The sequence below is a fragment of the Trachemys scripta genome, chromosome 1 (assembly GCF_013100865.1).
Source record: "Trachemys scripta elegans isolate TJP31775 chromosome 1, CAS_Tse_1.0, whole genome shotgun sequence".
Classification (NCBI taxonomy): Eukaryota; Metazoa; Chordata; order Testudines; family Emydidae; genus Trachemys; species Trachemys scripta.
The window spans coordinates 107,009,685-107,026,478 of NC_048298.1; the positions used below are offsets into that span (position 1 = coordinate 107,009,685).

Below are 16,794 nucleotides of genomic sequence, written 5' to 3' on the forward strand. Positions count from 1 at the left end.
ATGTCGCTCAGAGGTGTGAATAAACTGCCCCCCTGAGTGACATAAGTTACACAGACATAGTGCTGTCCACACTGGTGCTTATGCCGGCGAGAGAGCTTCTCCCGCCACATAGCTACTGCCTCTCATGGAGGTGTTTTTATTATGCCAACCAGATGTGTTGCAGTGGTGCAGCTGCATTGCTGCAGAGCTTTATCTGTAAACAAGCCCTACGTTTGCTTCTGAGCTGACTGGTAAAGCTACAGGTAGCAGATGAGTGCTATGTTCAGCCTCTCATTGAGATCTTCAATTAATATTTCACTTTAAGTTTGGTGAGGGGCCCAGATACCATGGTGATGGATAAAAAAATAATAATTTTTTCAAAAACTGATGGTGTCACCAGGACCAGCAAGTATTAATCAATCTGAGCCATGTGCCAAAGCTCAAAGCAGATTGCCTACTTGGTGCTACTGCTTTATTTAAGAAAATCTATCACACTATACGGTGTTTAAAACTCATGACTAGGTGAGAGGAGACCTGTCTTCCATTTCTGGTTCTGCCACTGACTTTTTGTGTGATCTTGGGCAAGTCATTTAATCCATCTGTGCTCAGTTTATCCATCAATAAAATGGGGATAAAAAGACTTCCTACTTCATAAGGGGAATTGTGAGGCTGAATTCATTGATGTTTTCAAAGAGCTTTGAGATCTTGGAATAGAAAGTGTTATGGAAGAGTAAAGCATCACTGTGTTATTGCCTGTGAATAGGCATCCTTTCAACACAAAGACACAGTATACTGAGGGTGAGTACTTTCACTTCCATTTCTATTGAAGAAAAACTAGTCTTTCAGAAGAATAAAGTTTGTGGTGAGTTTGGGCTCTTTAAAAAAATGCTGTATTTGCGGTATCTGTGTGCAAAGTAAAAAACCTGAAAATATCTTTAAATGGTGAAATCAAAACCCAACAACTCTTTTCATGATCACTCAAAAACAGCTGATGGGCTTTCACAAAACTTTCCAGAATCAGTTTACCTTTGAGCTGAGAATACGCATGAGAAATTTCAGCCCAAAGGGTTATTTTTGGGGAAACTTTATAAGTGCATGAATATAAGAGCTTAGGATAGAAATGCTTTTACAACCATAATTATAACATCACACAACTTCATTATGTAACATGACAGGGAATTATGACTTGCCCAGTGTACAAGCTGCAATGAGTTATAACTGTAGCCATTAACACGCAAATCTCTTGCAGCGTCCATGAGTGTATCCTTCTCCCAGGCAAAAAGAAACTAGTGTCAGATTTCTGTAGCCATAGTTCCCGCACTCCTTATTACATAGTCCCAGCCTGGGGGGGTATCCAAAATGATAGTGCTGGTGAGTGCTATGAGGTACAGATGATTCAGGAACATCCCATCCTTCCAGAGATGTTTTTATACACATTTGACTCACAAGCCATATTTTCAGATGTGGACCCAATGGATATGCCACTAAAAACATCCCTGCACCCTTTGTACCAGCACAAATCCTGCACTTGTGGACATATCTCCATCTGTATGTGATGGTATACACACAGGCAGATTTTTGCAGGCACTTTGTATAATACTAGTTAGCCCTTTGGTAGTGCTTTTTAGCTAAGGCTCTCAACATGCTTTACAAATATGAACTCTCAGGCTCTTCACTTCCCTGTGAGGCGGGTAAGTGATGTTATCACCATTTTACAGACAGGAAAGCAAGCCTTGACCAGTTTAAGCAAACAAGTTTGAAAATGTTGGCTTCAAGTTATGCCCCTACATCCATAATCAAGCACCCAAACAAGTGGCCTGATTTTTCAGAGTTTCTGAGCACCCCCTTGGCTCTCACTGGATACCATGAGAGTTGCAGGTTTGGTGTTCAGCTCCCTCTACTTCCTTTATTTAGGTGCCTAAATAGCAATCTTTGGGCCCTGCTGTGGGGCAAAATTTGAAAATTCTGGTCCAGATTGTTTGTTGAAATTAACACAATGGGTCTGGTTTTTTTCTTGCCTTGCCCTTTCTGCCGTCATTAACACCTGTGCAAAGGGGGATAAAATGCTACAGAATCAGAGCGATAGCTCATGACATCTACTTTGCACAGGTATGCATTTAGGTCATGGAGAATGAGAGCCAGCACCTCTCTTGAAGAGGCAGGTGTAGAAACCACAACTTCTGAGAGACATCACCAATCTTCGGAGAGATTGTCTTACATCCCTTAGATCTAGTGGCTACTGCAGCAGATTTAGCTACTCTTTCAGAAGCTGTGAAAACTGAATGGGCCCAGCTCCAGCAGGGAAGGAAGCAAGAAGCACAAAAGCTGGTACTGAGGGAAGGGACTTAGAGACATGCTGTCCATCTAAATATGTATTTCTAGAGCACCCATCAGCATACTGTCTAGGCACCTGAGATCCGACTAAGGGTAGAAGACAGGAGCTAACACAGAGACTCGCTCCGAAAATTAGCCTGATTCTCAGTTGCACTAAGGTGACTTTACACCATTCTAACAGTGTAAAGAGATATTAAAGTGGATGTAAATGACACTTACTATAAAAGGGGTCTTGGTGTAATTGAGACTCAGGCTCTAGTAAAAGGACTATGCAGGGGCAGTTCGGGCATAAGAGTTTGGCTCACAGAAGAAGGACATGAAGAAAGATGAAGATAGTTAAATTCTTGTTTAAATTGTTGGGATGGCAGGGTAGGTGATAATTATTATATATTATTTGTATTACCATAGCATATAGATCCCTAGTTGAGAAGATGAATAGGTACAGCGTCTCAATTCTTAGGAGCTGGGAGAACGTGGAAACTGAGGAGAGGTCCAGACTGATGTAGACAATAAAGTCCAGTTCTCATTGGGGAAAGACATGGAAACCAACATGGACTGTCATTCATAAGAACGGCCATATTGGGTCAGACCAAAGGTCCATCCAGCCCAGTATCCTGTCTGCCGACAGTGGCCAATGCCAGGTACCCTAGAGGGAGTGGACCTAACCGGGAATGATCAAGTGATCTCTATCCTGCCATCCATCTCCACCCTCTGACAAACAGAGGCTAGGGACACCATTCCTTACCCATCCTGGCTAATCTGCTTTGGTTTGTAAGTTACAAAGGACACATTTACTCGCAAAAACCATCAACTCTGGGGAAGATTTGTTTTATTTTATTCTGAGATCACAATTCATCATCTTAGCTGGATGATCAGGAAATCACCATAGCCATGCTTATGCTTATGATTATACGCTGAACAAAACCCATTCTTCTACTCATACTAACTGGCACTGAATAATGAGGAGCCCAATGGGGTTGCACCGTAGGTCTCTGTATATGGAGGCAGGGGCTGCGTGGTGGGCTAGCAGGAGCAGGGAGGAGCTCTTAAGGGATACACTGAGGATGGAGGAGCCTGAGGAGAGCTGCTTTTCCATCTGGAAAAAAACAGAGACGGCTACACTCCATGCTGGTGCTGAGGGTGAGACCCCCTAAAGGCGGGGGTGGCCAACCTGTGGCTCCGGAGCCGCATGTAGCTCTTCAGAGGTTAATATGCGGCTCTTTGCATAGGCGCTGACTCCGGGGCTGGAGCTACAGATGCTAACTTTCCAATGTGCTAGGGGGTGCTCACTGCTCAACCCCCTGCTCTGCCCCAGGCCCTGCCCTCCACCCCTTCCCCTGAGCCTGCCATGCCCTCACTCCTCCCCCTCCCCCAAAGAGCCTCCTGCGCGTGCAAAACAGCTGATTGCAGCAGGCAAGAGGCACTGATCGGCGGGGCTGCTGGAGGGTGGGAGCGGATTGGGGGCTGCTGACGTATTACTGTGGCTTTGTGGCAATGTACATTGGTAGATTCTCAGGCTCAGGTTGGCCACCCCTTCCCTGAAGGGGACTTTACCACAGGCTGGCCCTTAGTTCATGCAACTGTCCCCATGATGTTAAGCAGAAATCAAGGGCTCATTCGCTGTTTGGCATTTGGACTGTCAGCCTTGTAATGTTCCTTCCTGTGAGCAGGTGGGGGAGTTCACAGGCCATGTGTTCTCCTTTGCCCCTTCTGAGGGAAGGGAGCTCCCAGGTGGCTTTGGACTGCCTCCCACTTACCGTGTGCTGAGGCGGAGTCTCTAAAACTAAACAATAAAATACCAAAGGCCACTGACCTACAAAAGCTGCCAAACAAACCAGGATGGGCTGGAGGGAAGAGCACAGGGAAGAGGGGATGTTTTTGTCCCCATGCGTATTTACTCCGCCTGTCAGCTGACCTTGTTTTTCTAAGCCGCCCCTCGTTCATGGTCATGGTGCAGCTGTGCAGACTTGCTGCCTCTTTCTGTGTGAAAATGGTACCACTCAATGCAAAGGCCCTCGGCATCCCCATTCCTCTCCCCGAGAACCACATGGGTTTGTCTTGCCTCTTCAGCCACAGAGTGTCTCATCTCTCTTTCCATGCACCTGCTGTTTTTGTGGTTCTCCCAAGCTTTTCATCTCCCTCCACTCTTGTGAGTTTTAACAACAGACAAAGAAAAACACTTATATGTTATTCTTAAAATGCTTTCATTCCCCAAACTCTTTGTGTCTCACCCTGTATGCTTCCAAACATTTCAGGGTCCCCCTGTCCACAGGAAGCGCTGCTGACAAAGAATCATGTGCTTCCATCTCATTCATCCTATTGGCTGATTTTAGTATCAACACCCTATGCCACAACATCCGCAAGCACTGCTTTTGCTCACCCTGGGGAATGTTGGAGCATTGGATATGATCCGTTGCTGGAATCCCCCTGGCTCAAGGCATTGTGATGACTCAGCCGCACCTTTGTCCTCTTTAGGGGTGGGTGAATTACTCCAGATTATTATACAATAAACTCCCAGAACCTTCGCCTATTTCTAGTTCCAGAGTTGAACTAACTTTTTTTTGGTTGTTCTGTAATGTTCAGAAAAGGTTTTGTTCACTTCAGGATTCTGGCTGGGGTAGGAGGACTTGTGAGGCAGTGAAAAAGCCTATTCTATGGAAGCAGATGATAGTATTTTTATATAATGAGCTCTGGCTGAGTGCTCAGAGCTGTACAAACATATTGGGAGCAGGATTGGGCTCATGTGTCTGATACTGTAGAACAGAGACAGACCTAACTTCTGCTCTAGTTTGTCATCTTGTGCCCCATATTGGTTAGAGTTGACAAGGGATCTTGCACCGGTCGTTGTGCAAAGGGTTTACAAAAACTCTTTGGTGCATATATTATATGTTTGTACAGTGCCTTGCATGATCAGGCCCTGACCTGGCTGAAGTCTCTAGGCAGTACTGCAATATATATATTTAATAACCATAAAGAAGGGTGTTCTAAGAAGGCATCCACAATCTCCCGAGAGAGCCTGTTGTCGCATGAATTTCAGATTTAAGGGATTAAATTTATCCTTGAGGTAACTTCATTGACTTCAGTAGAGTTACCCTAAGGACGAATTTGGCACCTGAAGGCACTCTGAGAGGTAGGTTACCTTTTAGAAACCTGCATAGATACAATGTTTGGATCTTCATCCAAACCCTGTGAGGCTTGCTCATCACTAGCCCTTTCCATTGCACTGCTTATGCAACAGTTACACCTCCTCAGTCCTCCACTCAGGCAGGCCAAGGGTCAGAATTCATTACCAGAATGGCTTAAGTTTAAGATTCTTCAGGATCTGTTTCCTCTCACTTGAGTAATTTACAGCATGGCAAGTGACTTTTACAGGCACTGGAGGAAAGTTCACTGTACCTGAGGGAAAGTTCACTGTACCATTTGCGTTGAGTCATTGACTTTTTCCTCCTCTAATACTGGTCCTGGTAGTAGCGGGAATTATGCTAATCTTACCCAGGAGTGAGGCCATGGATTATTCAAGCAGTTGCTTGGCAGCACAGAGTAAACATAACATCTTGTATTCATGTACAGTAGCACTCTCATCACAAAGTACTTTATAAACTAATCTTCAAACTTGACACAGGATTCACTCCATCCACCCCTAGGGTTAAGTGGAGTGGCTGTTTAACCGCACACAGTAGCCTTATACAACAGTTAAGGACCGGAAGTCAAGAGTCTGTTTCCAGCAGAAACTGCGGAGGCAGTTTAGGTAGGAGAACATAATTACCCCTGTTGCACTTTGGCCAGAACAGCAGGGCCAGATCCTCAAGACATGTACATTCGCAAAACTCCACTGATTTGAGTAGGGCTATGCTAATTTACACCAGCTGAGGGTCTGGCCCAATATATCTTCCAAAGAATGCTATGGATTCTATGATGCACACAAATGATCAGAAGTCCCACTTACTGTAACATTAAACACCACTCCCTCCTGCAGTTAGGTCTCCTTGAGGATCTCCCATCACATTACAATGCCAGAACACCTCCACTTAGCATGTGGGAGGTGACACAACAAGAAGAGAATGTTGCTGCATTGATACCTAGCAAAAGATGTATTGGGGTAATGCAGCACTGTCAATTTCCATGCAATGTCTCATAGACTCATAGACTTTAAGGTCAGAAGGGACCATTATGATCATCTGGTCTGACCCCCTGCATGCTGCAGGCCATAAAACCGTCCCTACCCCTTCCCTGGACTCTGCTGTTGAAGTCCCCAATTCTGTTTTAAGTGACTTCAATCGGCAGAGACCCTCCTACTAGAGATCCCTGCCCCATGCTGCGGAGGAAGGCGAAAAACCTCCAGAGGCTCAGCCAATCTGCCCTGGAGGAAAATTCCTTCCCGACCCCAAATATGGCGATCAGTAAGACCCCGAGCATATAGGCAAGAGTCTCCAGCCTGACCCCTGTCAGCCATTATACCATTTACCTACCATTGCTTGGTTTTCCTTGACTACTATGTTTTACCATTAAACCATTCCCTCCATAAATTTATCTAACTTAATCTTAAAACCAGACAGGTCCGTCGCCCCCACCGTTTCCCTCGGAAGGCCGTTCCAATATTTCATCCCTCTGACGGTCAGAAACCTTCGTCTAATTTCAAGCCTGAACTTCCCCACGGCCAGTTTATATCCATTCGTTCTCGTATCCACATTAGTACTAAGCTGGAATAATTCTTCTCCCTCCCTTGTATTAATCCCTCTAATATATTTAAAGATAGCAATCATATCCCCCCTCAGCCTTCGCTTTGTCAGACTAAACAACCCAAGCTCCTCTAGTCTCTTTTCATACGACAGGTTTTCCATTCCTCTGATCATCCTAGTGGCCCTTCTCTGCACCCGTTCCAGTTTGAGTTCATCTTTTTTAAACATGGGCGACCAGAACTGCACACAGTACTCCAAATGAGGTCTCACCAGCGCCTTGTACAACGGAAGCAGGACCTCCTTATCCCTACTAGATATACCTCGCCTAATGCATCCCAAGACAGCATTGGCTTTTTCACCGCCACGTCGCATTGTCGACTCATAGTCATCCTGCGGTCTACAAGGACCCCTAGGTCCTTCTCCTCTTCCGTTACTTTTAACCAATGCGTCCCCATCTTGTAACTAAAATTGTTATTAGTCATCCCCAAATGCATCACCTTACACTTTTCACTATTAAATTTCATCCTATTTCTGATACTCCAATTCACAAGCTCATTCAAGTCTCCCTGCAGGATATCCCTATCCTCCTCCGAATTTACAACGCCTCCCACCTTCGTATCATCCGCAAACTTTATCAGCCCACTCCTGCAATCGGTTCCGAGGTCAGTTATAAATAGATTAAATAAAATGGGTCCCAAAACCGAACCTTGAGGCACTCCACTAGTAACCTCCCTCCAACCCGACAGTTCACCCTTTAATACGACCCGCTGCATTCTCCCCATTAACCAATTCCTTATCCACCTCTGGATTTTCATATCGATCCCCATGTTTTTCAGTTTAACCAATAATTCCTCATGGGGTACAGTATCAAACGCTTTACTGAAATCCAGGTATATTAGGTCCACCGCATTTCCCTTATCTAATAAATCCGTTACTTTCTCAAAGAAGGAGATCAGATTCGTTTGGCACGATCTGCCCTTCGTAAAACCATGTTGTAATTTATCGCAATTGCCACTAACCTCCAGGTCCTCAACTAGTTTCTCTTTCAGAATTTTCTCTAACACCTTGCACACTACAGATGTTAAACTAACAGGCCTGTAGTTACCCGGATCACTTTTTTTCCCTTTCTTGAAAATAGGAACCACATTGGCTATTCTCCAGTCTAACGGGACCACCCCCGAGTTTACAGATTCATTAAATATTATCGCTAATGGGCCTGCTATTTCCCGCGCCAATTCCTTCAATATTCTCGGATGAAGATCGTCCGGTCCTCCCGACTTAGCCCCATTAAGGCATTCAAGTTTTGTTTCTACCTCGGATACGGTAATCCCCCATCCTGAATGCCCCTCTGTAGTGGTGCTAGTATTCCTAATACCTTCATTGGCCTCATTAAACACCGATGCAAAATATTCATTGAGATATTGCGCCATGCCTAGATTGTCTTTAATCTCCTCTCCGGCAATAGTCTTCAGCGGTCCCACTTCTTCTTTCTTTGCTTTCTTCCTATTTATGTGGCTGTAAAACCTCTTACTATTGCTTTTGATTCCCCTCGCTAGGTCCAACTCTACACAGCCTTTGGCCTTTCTCACTCTATCTCTACATTCTCTGACTTCACTTAGGTACATTTCCTTACTGATCCCTCCCCTCTTCCACTCTTTGTACGCTTTCTGTTTTTTCCTAATCGCCCCTTTGAGTCGGTCGCTCATCCAGCTTGGTCTAAATCTCCTGCTTAGTAATCTTTTTCCCTTTTTTGGAATGCAGGCCTCCGACAGCTCATGCATCTTTAACTTGAAGTAATCCCAGGCTTCTTCTGCCTTTAGATCCATTAATACGTTTGCCCAATCCACTTCCCTTACCAGTCCCCTTAATTTGTTAAAATTGGCCTTTTTAAAATTATAAACCCTTGTCTTTGACTTAATTCTGTTACTCCTCCCATGTATTTTAAACCGAATTAGCTCATGATCACTGGAGCCCAAATTGTCCCCTACTACCACTTCCTCAACGAGGTCCTCACTACTTACCAGAATCAAGTCTAAAATGGCCTCCCCCCTCGTTGGTTCAACTACCACTTGATGGAGGAATTGATCAGCAAGCACATCTAGGAACATCTGAACCCTATTATTGCTACTAGCGTTTGTTCCCCAATCTATATCTGGGAAGTTAAAGTCCCCCATAATTACACAGTTTCTATTAGTAATTACTTCTCTAAACACATTAAATAGTTCCTTATCCATATCCTGGGTCGATCCCGGCGGTCTATAGCACACTCCAAGCACTATCCCCGGAGAGGCTCTAGTAGTCCTATTACCCAGTGTGAGTATTGCCCAGACAGACTCCGTATTATCTAATCCATCAACTATTATTTCTTTACAGCTTATTTCACTATTATTTCAGGACATAGAGAGCCAGATTCTCTGCTGCACAGCGATCCTCTCAGTGAGGGAGCCCATGTGCACAGTGTGTATAGTGAAATACATCTAACAGGGGGAATGAAGGAGAGCATTTGGTTAGAAGGAGGGGGAACATGGTCTGAATGTAGCATTTGGGGGAAGATCAGGTATCCAGTGATCCCTCTTCATGCACATTGTTTCAGGGAGAGTTACAGACAGTCAGCAGGATTAATTCACTCTTTAGTGTGTTCTGCATATAATCAGAGAATACTCATTAATATCTTCCACTCCCATATATATTTTCACATTTGTAATCCTATTGTGGCCCTATGCTTCTGAATGAGTAGCATGGATAAGACTCCTCAATAACATTCATTAAAATGTTGATACCTTTCTCTCACCAAACCTCCCTGAGGTGGAGCATCTGGGACCAAATTAATGCCTGTGGAAGGCCTCTAGTTTTAGTGGAGTTACACCAGGGATGAATCTGGCCCCTAATCTGTGTGTGTGTATGAACACATCACACTCCACAGTGCTCTCAGTTTCTAGATCTCCTTTAGCACTGATCCAATTTCTTCAAGACCCCTCCTCCCCCCCAAAAAAATACTGTGCTTGAAAAATTTCCATTGTGCCCCTCCCATTCTAAGTAAAGTTGCTGTCCACACCCAGGGAGAGGAATAGAGGGGGAGCAGGAGGAATTTGTAGGAGTGAGGAGAAATATCACAATGTTATTCGAGAACAAAGATCAAATTAGTACTGCTGTAAAAAAATTCCATTCTCCACAGTGATGTGCTAGCACCACATCTCCAAGCCTTCTAGCATTAGTGTGACAGGCAGCCTGGAGAAGAGCCTGGATAGTGCTGTGCAGAATCACAGTCCCCGTGACTTGGGGAACAGACACAAGACTTTTCTCTTTCCCCAGTCTGATATCAGATTTCACATCTCTTATTTTGCTGACTACATTAGAAGAGCTTTGTTTTCACAGTGAATTTTCTCCCTAGCCCTCTCCACTCCTCCCATCCCACCCTAGACTTTTCGTTATACACAATCTGTTCTTATTCCTAAATTTCACAGTTTGAGTTAATGATATTTAATAGTTAGAGGCTGGGGGCACGGGAGATCTCTTGGGCTCTATTCCTGCCCCTGCCATTGAATCACTACCGCACACAGTTAGGTAAGTCACTTATGTGGCTGAGTTTCTCCATCTGAAAAATAGGGATAATCCTTCCCTACCTTCCAAGGATATTATGAGGCTTACTTACTGTTTGTAAAGCACTTGGAATCTTCACATGAAAGGATCTGTATGAACGCAGAGTATTATTATTAAAATACAGAATTATAATTCTGCCCGGTGCCCAAATGACATTACTGAAGCCCTCTGGGACAGGAACACTGCTTGGACTATAACATCACATTGTCATATTTCTTGGATATTGCTGAATGAGGGTAAAAGTCTCTGCAGCACTAGAAAGCACAAATTGGCTATTCCTGCAGAAGAAGCAGACAGCTATGTACCCAGACAGAGAACTTGTAACCACGACACTGCCTGAGGTCAAAACTTGAAGCCACAAAAACAAGAATAAACAGAAGTCTCATCTAGTTGTGAACAAACCCACTACATTCCGTCATCAGGCACAATGTGAAAGTGAGATGTGGGAGAGAGAATTTATGATTTATGTGGGACTTTCCATTCGTTTTGTGAATGTTTTAGAAAAGTCCCAGCTGCCACTCATTAAAGTCATGCAAATTCTATTAATCTGCCTATCTAAAATCTATTTAATCTAGATCTGGTCAAACTACCAGTTGGGAGTAAATTATGTAATTAATTTAACTCTTTTTTTTCCTGGTTACAAATTGTTTATAAATCCATCCTGATTTCTGGAAATGTACTTGATATTCACAAGTAATCACTGAACAGTTTATGCAAGCAAATTTCAGCCTATGGGTGTTCTCAAACTGCTCACTTCATGTGTTCGTTCTTTCTTATTTATACTGTGTGATCCATCACTTAGATTGCAAGGTATCATTTCTGCCCCATGCATTGGATGACTGGAACTTTTTAAGAAGAACAGCGATCTAAAAAACTGACAAAAGTGAACAGAGGACACTCATCTTCAAATATCACTGTTCACATAGGAATATGAACAACATTCATTCTGTGAGCATCCCTTTGAACCCAAACCCATTCACACAGATATATATGGATAGCAAATAATAAGGTGGCAACTATGATCTCACTGAATGGCCAATCAGAATTGGAGCATATATTCACTGATATTATCTTGTGGTATTCAACTAACAGATTGACAGAGCCAGACGAGTACCCAGAAGTCATCTCCTATAAGACAGGCCCAACAAAGAAAATAACAGAACACCGCTAGCTGTCACCTTCAGCCCCCAGCTAAAACCTCTCCAGTGCATCATCAAAGATCTACAACCTATCCTGAAAGATGATCCCTCACTCTCACAGATCTTGGGGGACAGACCTGTCCTCGCTTATAGACAACCCCCCAACCTAAAGCAAATACTCACCAGCAACCACACATCACTGAACAAAAACACTGACCCAGGAACCTATCCTTGTAACAAACCCCGATGCCAACTCTGTCCACATATCTATTCAAGTGACATCATCATAGGACCTAATCACATCAGCCATACCATCAGGGGCTCGTTCACCTGCACATCTACCAATGTGATATATGCCATCATGTGCCAGCAATGCCCCTCTGCCATGTACATTGGCCAAACCGGACAGTCTCTACGCAACAGAATTAATGGACACAAATCTGACATCAGGAATCATAATACTCAAAAACCAGTGGGAGAACACTTTAACCTGTCTGGTCATTCAATGACAGACCTGCGGGTGGCTATCTTACAAGAGAAAAACTTCAAAAACAGACTCCAACGAGAGACTTCTGAGCTGGAATTGATATGCAAACTAGATACAATCAATTTAGGATTGAATAAGGACTGGGAATGGCTGAGCCATTACAAACATTGAATCTATCTCCCCTTGTAAGTATTCTCACACTTCTTATCAAACTGTCTGTACTGGGCTAGCTTGATTATCACTTCAAACGTTTTTTTTCACTTACTTAATTGGCCTCTCAGAGTTGGTAAGACAACTCCCACCTGTTCATGCTCTCTGTATGTGTGTATATATATCTCCTCAATATATGTTCCATTCTATATGCATCCAAAGAAGTGGTCTGTAGCCCACGAAAGCTTATGCTCTAATAAATTTGTTAGTCTCTAAGGTGCCACAAGTACTCCTGTTCTTTTAACTCTAATCTAATTCATTTCACCAATCTCTTAATTTCTAATGGACTCATCACCATGGTATCAAACACCAACGCTGAGGCAGGATGGGCTGCCTGGTGATGGGTTTTGTTTTGTTTATGTCGATATCCCAAATGCTGTTTCAGCTCCCAGTTATCTCAGCTTGGAATTTGCCATAACAGATCAGAAAACTGGTCCACCTAGTCTGACTTCCTGTCAACAGCCAATACCAAATACTTTATAGAGAAAAATGAAGCTGCCATTGCTGGCAAAATCTGAAAGCCATAAATAGAGATGTTTGGGGTGAAAAATACAGATACACCTTTGAATTCGGGTTATAGTTTTATCTGTTTACTCAGGTTTTTGCTGGATGGGAGGGGTTTAGTTCTAGCTTGATATAGAGCATTTTTCATGTTGACAATGTCCTATTTTTAGGACCTGTGTGCAGTTTGATATTTTGTACGTGTGCCTAGAAGTGGGAGTTGAAAAATAAACTCTATAGATGTGCTCTGGACTTGGAGAGTTTTGGGGAGGGAGAGAGTGGGAAATGCTAGCTACTTTGCTGTTAGGAAAGTAGCTGTGGCTCCTTCACTGGGACAGTTGGCAGGTATCCTTTTCAATGTACCTGAGCAATTATATAGTGTTGTTTGGAGGCAGAAGGGCTAATCTTCCTGATGCCCATACACCATTAGCTGAAGTAGGAGATTTGAAAGTGCCTCATGTAGCTTGCATAACTCCAAGTGTTGTTATTGGTCATAAAATTATCCTATCCCCTATTTAGTGCCAGCTACAATATTTAACTCTCTGACCTGCTCCAGGACTCAGTGAATTCCACAGGCTGACTACATGCTGAGAGAAGAAGTATTTATTTTTATTCTGTTAACTTCATCTAGTGAGCTCTTGTTCTCGTGTTATGGGACAGGCTAAAAAAAGAGGAGACTAATCAGTTCTCACTAGAGCCTTCATAATCTTAAATACCTCCTCCATTGCAGGCTAAAGGATCGTAAGTTTTGAATTCTTTTCTCAAATGGAAAGCGTCTAAATGTGATGCACTATAAAAATTCTAGTTGGCAGTGAGCAGCCATTTGGGCACAGAATGCCTCCAAAATAAAACCAAATGGAAACAATATACATGTACGTTAGAATTCTTGGCTATCACTGTAATAGCATACAGTAGTTCTTTCAGATAAAGATTCATGCAGCAGCTGTGGGATTGCCCCAGAGTGTGCAGTCCTTATACCTGCAGGGGCCTCCAGGGCTGTAGCTGCTGGACTTCAGAGTGGACACCTGCATATCATTAGTCAGAACAAAGAACCAAAGGGTACTGTCAAAAGTGCCTTTAATTAAAGAGTGTATACACTATCTTTCCCTCACTCTTCTTTTTTTTCTCTTTCATCTCCTGCTTCCTTTGCTCTGCCTTAAAGGCTATTTTACACACTGGCCCTCCAAGGACCCTTCTACTTCCTCACCTACATGATCCATAATGCTCTCTTTCCTTTGCCAGTATCATCCAGGAGGTTTCCTGGTGACAAGTATGCAGGAACCTATGAATATTTGCCTAAGTTTTGTAAAGTCTGGTTTAGCAAAATCCCCATGAGGTGCCATTAGGAGAATCTCAGGCAAACATTCTGTCTTGTGGGATTTTGCAGAGACGCGGATGATATCCTGCCCTTGCCTGGTTCAGAAACAAACACGTTAATTTTAGTTTTGAAATTCAAACCATCTCTCTCTTCTCAGTTGCTCACATACTATCTCCCTTGACTGAAGTGATCCTTAACAGCTCTTCAGTCACACTAGAGGTGGACCCAAGCTGCAAGGTTCAAATCGGAATGCAGAGCCAAACTTTTCTGAATGTCAGGAGTATCTGGATCCAGAGGGTTGTTTTGTCCTGTTAGGAGGCTGGGTTCATGCACAAAACTCAGATACAAATCTGAATTTTTCCCAAGTGTGGTAGATTCATATGCAGGGGTTTTGGCTTGTCTTTAGTTTCTATTTCTTGACCTGTTTCCCTTTACACTTGTTCTGGTTTGTATACCTCTCTGCCTTCACCCTTTCTACCTTGTGTTGGGAAAGCTCAGCCCTCTCTCTTTCCTGGTCAAACAGAAGCATCCGTAGCAATATCCAGCTTCACCACTTGGCAAAGCTACCTTTGAATACTGCTCTTTTTTTCTCCTCTTGTATCTGAGGACACCCATTCCAGCCCTTTAAGAGCTTGCACTGCATCTCATTCCTCTGCTGAAGTGACCTTATGAATCTGCCTGCATCAGGCCCCTGCCCCAATCAGTCACTCTCTTTGTTCTGCCATTCCCTGTTACAAAATTTTGGGATTGTGGGAATGAGTCCTCTTCAGTACTGCTTTGATGATTTCCATAACAACAGGCCCAATTCTTTGCATTATAATCTCTAGAGATTTTGACCTAGATCTGAACTTCCCTAAGGTTTTACTCTGTTCAGTTCTAAGAATTTGGCTTAGGCCACTCTAAAAATGGAGGCCAACTGCAAAGTTTGGATACTGGTTCAAACTTCCCCAAATCTGGGAGTTGAGTCTAGGACTATGTTTGGAGTAGTTCTAGAGAAGGGGCCAGCTGCCAGGTGCAGATCTGAATCTGAACTTTCCCAAATTTGGCAAATGTTTCTGATCAGGGGGCTTGATTTCAATCCTAATAACTTCTTTCCAAACCCTCGGAGAGTTGCCCTTTCCTAAAAGACACACTGAGTCCAAAGAAACACCCTCCTTAAAAAACAAACACCTGCAAAAGGAAACACACAAGGACTGAAGGAGCTTTACCAGTACGTTTTGTTTCTCAATCAACCCCACATAGGAAAGCTTGGCTTGTGCTCTCTCTCAGCATTTGCTATATGTATTTCTTTTCCTTTTCTCTAGACTGGGAGCACTTTCTGCCAAACACAGAAGGGCTTTGTGAGGAGGGGAACAGCTCAAACTCTTACAGCTAGTAAAATTCGCACTGCCTCCCTCTCAGACCTGGACGCTAACCGCCTCTGGTGTTTCACTCTCGCCACAAAAATAGTTCTTTCTAGTAAGATCCTGCAGCTCTTCTCTCATCCTGTCTCCTTCACAATAAGGAGCTAATAAGCCCTTTCATTAGCAGAGTGTTGAGATGAACCTGCAATCAGCTTCTCTCCAAAGGGGGCTGAAAATTTCAGCAAAGAAGTTTCAAAACAGTACCAAAACAGAGGAGTAAATGACAGGAATTGTTACTGCCTCCCTCTACCCTCCCACTTCCCTCTTGGTAATTCCCCAAGATGGACTCACTTGAAGGTTGATGATTTCCCCTTCTGATGCCATCCTTTTGCCCTTAGGTCTCTTCCTCAGCCTTCTGCAGACTGCACAGTAGCTTGGGACTCTGCAGTCCCAGGGACTCTATAATGCTTTCTCTGGGTAAGAGAGCACAGCTGCTGAAACAGACCTGCTATTCATCTCCCTGATGTGAGACGCCCGTCTTGGCACAAACGTGTGGGGGAAGAAGGGGATGGCATACAAATTCTTTGTCTTCAAAATGCTGAATGGTCCATGGAATAAACATCCCTCTTAGATTTGCTATGACAGTTTTGTTCACTATGTATCTCCACTAACTCCCTTGGTCCAGCTGAGCCCTGTGAGATCACTCAGGCTGGAATTCTGTGATGCAGCTAGCGTACCATGAGGGTCATGGCACAGACTGTACAGAGCATTTAGCAACAATCCTGAACCCTCTCTGTAGTCACAGAGCCCCTCTGTTCATATCAGGGCTACCGCATGAAGATGGTTTGAAAACTAGTGGCTGAGAAGGTTCGGGCCAGAAAGTCATGTTCCTTCACTGCAGAACAGCATTACAGCAAAGCTCTAGAGAAGGCTGAGATGGAATTTCCATTCTAAACCCATTCTCAGTTACTTCTCACTTTCTCAACCAAGAAAACATCATTTAGATCTGGAATTTCTATTCCTGGTATCAGCCCCAAATGAGTTTTTCTTTTGATTGGTAAGTGAAAAGTGACCAAAAATGTATTTAGAATGGAAATGTACACAGCCAAAATCAAGTCATAAAGCATGAACATAATACAAGTGGGATCCTCAGCCGCTGAAAATCAGGATTGCCCCATTGATTTCAGATTTACATTAACCAAGA

At 43.6% G+C, this 16,794-nt stretch overlaps 1 protein-coding gene across 1 annotated transcript in view; it reads right to left on the reverse strand.

Moving 5' to 3' along the window:
- NINJ2 (ninjurin 2) overlaps nucleotides 1-16,252 on the reverse strand; it is a gene marked incomplete in the record, with an annotated part of 79,775 nt that extends 63,523 nt beyond the window's left edge. Inside the window, 1 exon segment of the mRNA XM_034780586.1 lies at nucleotides 15,942-16,252. Coding sequence (XP_034636477.1) covers nucleotides 15,942-15,974 — 33 coding nt within the window.
- Nucleotides 16,253-16,794: the final 542 nt, after the last annotated feature.